General features: G+C 41.8%; 1 protein-coding gene across 1 annotated transcript; it reads right to left on the bottom strand.

The window, feature by feature from the left end:
* Nucleotides 1-641: 641 nt before the first annotated feature.
* On the bottom strand, nucleotides 642-3361 carry LOC149244874 (3-ketoacyl-CoA synthase 4-like). Its single transcript, XM_089457579.1, has 2 exons — nucleotides 2882-3361; nucleotides 642-2738 (listed from the first exon to the last, which is right to left on the bottom strand). Exon 2 carries the CDS (start codon nucleotides 2707-2709, stop codon nucleotides 1156-1158), a length of 1554 nt encoding a protein of 517 aa, XP_089313705.1. The 5' UTR covers nucleotides 2710-2738; nucleotides 2882-3361; the 3' UTR covers nucleotides 642-1155.
* Between the last annotated feature and the right edge of the window lie 226 nt (nucleotides 3362-3587).

The raw sequence follows: 3587 nt of genomic DNA, 5'->3' as shown, positions 1-3587 counted from the left end.
CCAAGTGAAGATCCAATGCTACTTTTATTAAGGAATCAAACTACAGTGTAAAAGATTAAAAAGTAGAAGAAAAACACACTACACTAAGCTTATAACCCTCCTAAAATTGAAGAGAGGGAGGAGAACCTGAAAATACTATATCAATATGCTTATACCAAAATATACAGACCTTCTAATACCAAAAGATAACAAAGTTTCTAACACAGTTCATTGTCAATATATCATTAACATGATTGCATTTCAGTATGATAACTCGTAAATTCAGGTCACCTTTGACAATTGAGCAAAAAGCATAAAATGTAATCGTTCAAAGTCAAGGACTTCCTTTATGATGTCAGCTATCCAGATACATATATCAGTAGTAGAGCTGCTTTAAAAAGGAATAATGAAATCAGCTACTGCCGCTGCTTGTCTACCCACAAACAACTATTTTGAAAACGTAAATTGATCTTACAAAGAAAAATACCAGGAAACCTCCTCATTAGCTAGATTGTCCTACACTAAGGTCTCTGAACTGAAAGGTGTTATTGAGAAGGAAACAGATACTACACAGGAAGCATTCCCATTTGTTGATTGCACATGCTCCATTAACATGACTGCATTTTAGAAAGTAATCGGCTAGATCACCTTTGACAATCAAGTAAATGCAAAACACATAAACAGGATTAGTTTGAAATACGATTGTTCAACAGTCATGCACCTTGACGATACAAATTTTTCAGCTAGCTATTTCAGTAAAGTTGCAAAGAATGGGAGTTCTGGAGAGAAATGTGAAGGGGCAATATCATGAATTGCCCATTGAAACAATTCCCACAAATGAATTTGATACAAATAACAATGAACTTTCCTGATGCTACTACTAGCCTACCTACAAAGTCTGCATGAGCAAAGCTATAAAAAATCAAAATCCCTCTTAAAGCTTGCGATGTGGCACAGTTTGGAAATTCAAAGGCTGGATACACAGCTCGAAGATGCAATAGTCTGGTAGTGCAGAAAAGTAAAAATCAAAGCTAAACCATGTGAGAAACCTTCAAATGGGGACCAATAAAAGATACCAAGATTGCAGAACTCCAAAGTGCACACATATCTAGGAGATACACGCAGATCTGAGGTTGAACTGGATGTATTAGAGTTTCAACTCATTTGACTTGTTGCTCATTCTATCATCAATTTTACTGGATATTGATCAACGCAATCAGCCCAAGGACTATCAGCAGGTGATTTCACTGTTCGAAGTGCTTGCCAAACAGCACTGTTGCACTTGAATCCACTGCCAAATGCAATCTGCCAAATCCGATTGCCTTTTCGCATACGTCCTTTGGCCTCAATGTAACTGAGCTCATACCAAATTGAGCTTGAGGAAGTGTTGCCAAAGCGATGTAGAGTCATCCTCGAAGCCTCTACATGTATTGGCTTGAGATGCAAGTTCTTCTGAAGCTCATCAATCACTGCTCTTCCTCCAGCATGAATACAGAAATGCTCAAACGCAAGCTTAAAATCTGGAATATAGGGTTTGATCTTCATATTGAAGACCTTTCTCCCAACAAGGGTGGCAAAGAAAAGCAATTGCTCGCTGATGGGAAGAACAAGAGGTCCCAGAGTTGTGATATTAGTCTTCAACGCTCCTCCTGCTATGGCCATAAGTTCTTTGGATAATGACACACCGAGCTTGCCAGCTTCATCTTGCTCCTGATAAACACAGTTGAATGCTTTATCATCTGCTCCTTTATGAGTTCTCACAACATGGACAAGCTTGTACTTTGCTCGCCGACGGTCGGAGCACTTATTTGAAAGAAGAACTGCAGATCCCCCAACACGAAACAAGCAATTGGGTATCAACATTGACTTTTTGTTGCCAAAATACCAATTCTGAGTAATGTTTTCTGTGCTCACAACTATTGCATATGTGCTTCTATGAACTTGTAACAAATCCTTGGCAAGATCAATGGCAATAACTCCTGCACTACAACCCATTCCGCCTAAATTGAAGCTCCGAATGTTCCCCCTCAACTTATACCTATTCACAATCATAGCAGAGAGTGAAGGAGTTGGATTGAATAGACTGCAGTTCACCACAAGAATCCCGATATCCTTGGGTTTCAACCCCGTTTTCTTAAAAAGCTTGTCTAGGGCACCAAACATGACCTGCTCGGCCTCTTCTCGTGCTGTGGCCATGGAGGGCCGAGGGGGAATATAATGCACTGCAGCAGGAAGATAAGTGTTATCTCCTAAACCCGATCGCTCCAGTATCTTCGCCTGGAATTCCAAGGATGAATCTTGAAAATATCCCGAAAGCTCAGAATGTTCCATAAAGCGTTGGAAGTTCACTTTGAGGCTTTCAGGGGGCTTGTAGCAGGAGTAATCCACAAGATACACAGGTCGAGGGCGAGACATCATATAGACTGTGCACCCAAAAACAAGAATGGCCAAACAGACAAGAACACTGACGAGATTGAACTGTAAATGGATCCAGAGCTGCCAGATATCTTCCGGGTTCATCCGTCCCACTTCAAGAAGCATACCCACCATGAGAGGGATCAAGAGCAGAGTCAGGAGATGGGTTATAAGATAATGATAGCCGAGTTTGACATATTTCAGATTGACACTCTGGAGAAAATCAGGAAGTATACGTGATGGATGGATCTGGACGGACACTCCATTAGAGTCGTGATTGTTCGTTTGGATGGATGGGTGTTCAGTTTGACCCATTTTGGTATTAGGGTTCAATCAACCCAAGTCTACAGAAAAACAAATGGGGATTTTGAGTTTTACCCTTCAGGCCAGACTCCAAGAGTGTATCAGGTATAAAAACTAAGCTATAAATCTAAGATTTAAGAGGGCAAAAAATAAATCTGTTAAAAACAGAACAGACGATTCCTACCTTGGGCCAAAAAGTTTGAGGCTAAGTGACGCCTGCAAGAAGTCAAAAGTGATCCCAAATAAACTCTATGGCTACCAATGTCCACTGATTTTCCGTCAAAATCATGCAACCAGAATGGCCGGTTTTGATGAGTCCACCTCTGCAAATCTTTCTTTCTCGCATGAACGCCGTGGCAGCTCAGAACAACAACACTCCGTGGCGTGCCGCTGCAAAGGGCCTGCCGATCTCAGCTCCGCATTGTCCCTCCCAGGACTCCGTCGGCGGTGATCTGCAGATCATAAGAATGAACTTTATCCCCCCACAATCCAGAAGAGGAGACAATCAAAATCTGGTGGAAGATTCGATCGTCCGACCACTCCGAATCCCACACCTTTAGAGTTTCTTTCTTCTTCGCACGACCACTTCCCATACTAGGCAGACATAAATAGTCGAATTTTCCGTTTTTCCTTTTTTTGTTGATTTATTTTATTTCTGAACTAAATTCATCCTGAAATATGGGGATGGATATGCACATGGGTTTCTGCTGGTTGTTCCAGTAGAGAAACTGCACATCCATGCACGTGTTAGATTTTGACGCGTAGATACTACCGGCTGTGGCCGGTCAATATTGCCGGCCGGCTTCTTTGTGGGACCCTCACTTCTCGCAGATTCCGTCATTAAACCAGCCTGTCGATTGCTCGGCCATTTTCTCTTCTCGCCTGGTTTT

The sequence above is a fragment of the Pinus tabuliformis genome, chromosome 7 (genome assembly GCF_031772625.1).
Source record: "Pinus tabuliformis cultivar Carrire ecotype Pingquan chromosome 7, CPIR1, whole genome shotgun sequence".
Lineage (NCBI taxonomy): Eukaryota > Viridiplantae > Streptophyta > Pinopsida > Pinales > Pinaceae > Pinus > Pinus tabuliformis.
Note: the sequence above shows the minus strand (reverse complement) of the source record. Positions and strands in the feature narration are given on the sequence as shown.